The following is a 708-nucleotide window of genomic DNA, read 5'->3' as shown; positions in this document are numbered from 1 at the left end:
TTTCTTTAGGGGGGCCAGACCCCTCCAGACCCCCAGTAATTCGCACCCTGCTCATATCATACTTCCGATATTCGTCTACCCTATAAGACCCGTAATAATAATAATAATAATAATAACAACATAGCAAGCGCTTGTCAAAATAGCACGTTCCTATATCGTAGGCTATTAAATAGGCTATAGCCTATTAAATTAATATCGCATCTAGTAAAGACTATTTAAGGCTTTCTATCTTTTATATTATTTTTGATGACAGTCAGTTGTACTAGGCTAAATTAACAATACATTTAGTCGCATTTACAGCGTAAAACTTAATAGTTACAAATAATATTACTATATGTGTATGTCATTCTAAAACTATGATTTAAAAAAAGCAACCTATATGTGGCTACGTGTTTTATGTGTGGAGATTAAGTCAATAACTTCGAATATTCTCGCATTAAAAGACAAAACTGTAAGCCTTACCTCCAGGGAGCCGTTCTTCTGATTGAACGGAGCATCTGCTCGCGAACTAATAGCGGTAATGACACTTTTACAGCTTCGAAATGGAACCGGAACAAGTGCGAAACAGAACGTTCCTCTGCTACGTAATTCAAGTGCGTGCTTATTTTGGGCATTTAGCCAAATTTGCGTTTTTTTTTGTTGTTGTTGTTGGATTATATAAATTTGGGGAGAAAGTGAACACACTACATATTCTCATATTTAACTTAC

General features: G+C 35.5%; 1 protein-coding gene across 1 annotated transcript in view; it reads right to left on the bottom strand.

Annotated features, from left to right (window-relative positions):
• Positions 1–684, bottom strand: part of LOC107577992 (CASP8 and FADD-like apoptosis regulator) — a 3672-nt gene extending 2988 nt beyond the window's left edge. Inside the window, exon 1 of the mRNA XM_016264006.1 lies at positions 463–684. Coding sequence (XP_016119492.1) covers positions 463–614 — 152 coding nt within the window. The 5' untranslated portion in view covers positions 615–684. The remainder of the gene's footprint in view (positions 1–462) is intronic.
• Between the last annotated feature and the right edge of the window lie 24 nt (positions 685–708).

Source organism: Sinocyclocheilus grahami, unplaced genomic scaffold (genome assembly GCF_001515645.1).
Source record: "Sinocyclocheilus grahami isolate Dianchi unplaced genomic scaffold, SAMN03320097.WGS_v1.1 scaffold8199.1, whole genome shotgun sequence".
In the NCBI taxonomy this organism is placed as follows: Eukaryota; Metazoa; Chordata; class Actinopteri; order Cypriniformes; family Cyprinidae; genus Sinocyclocheilus; species Sinocyclocheilus grahami.
The sequence above is the reverse complement of the archived record's forward strand: the minus strand, read 5'-3'. Positions and strand labels throughout refer to the sequence as shown.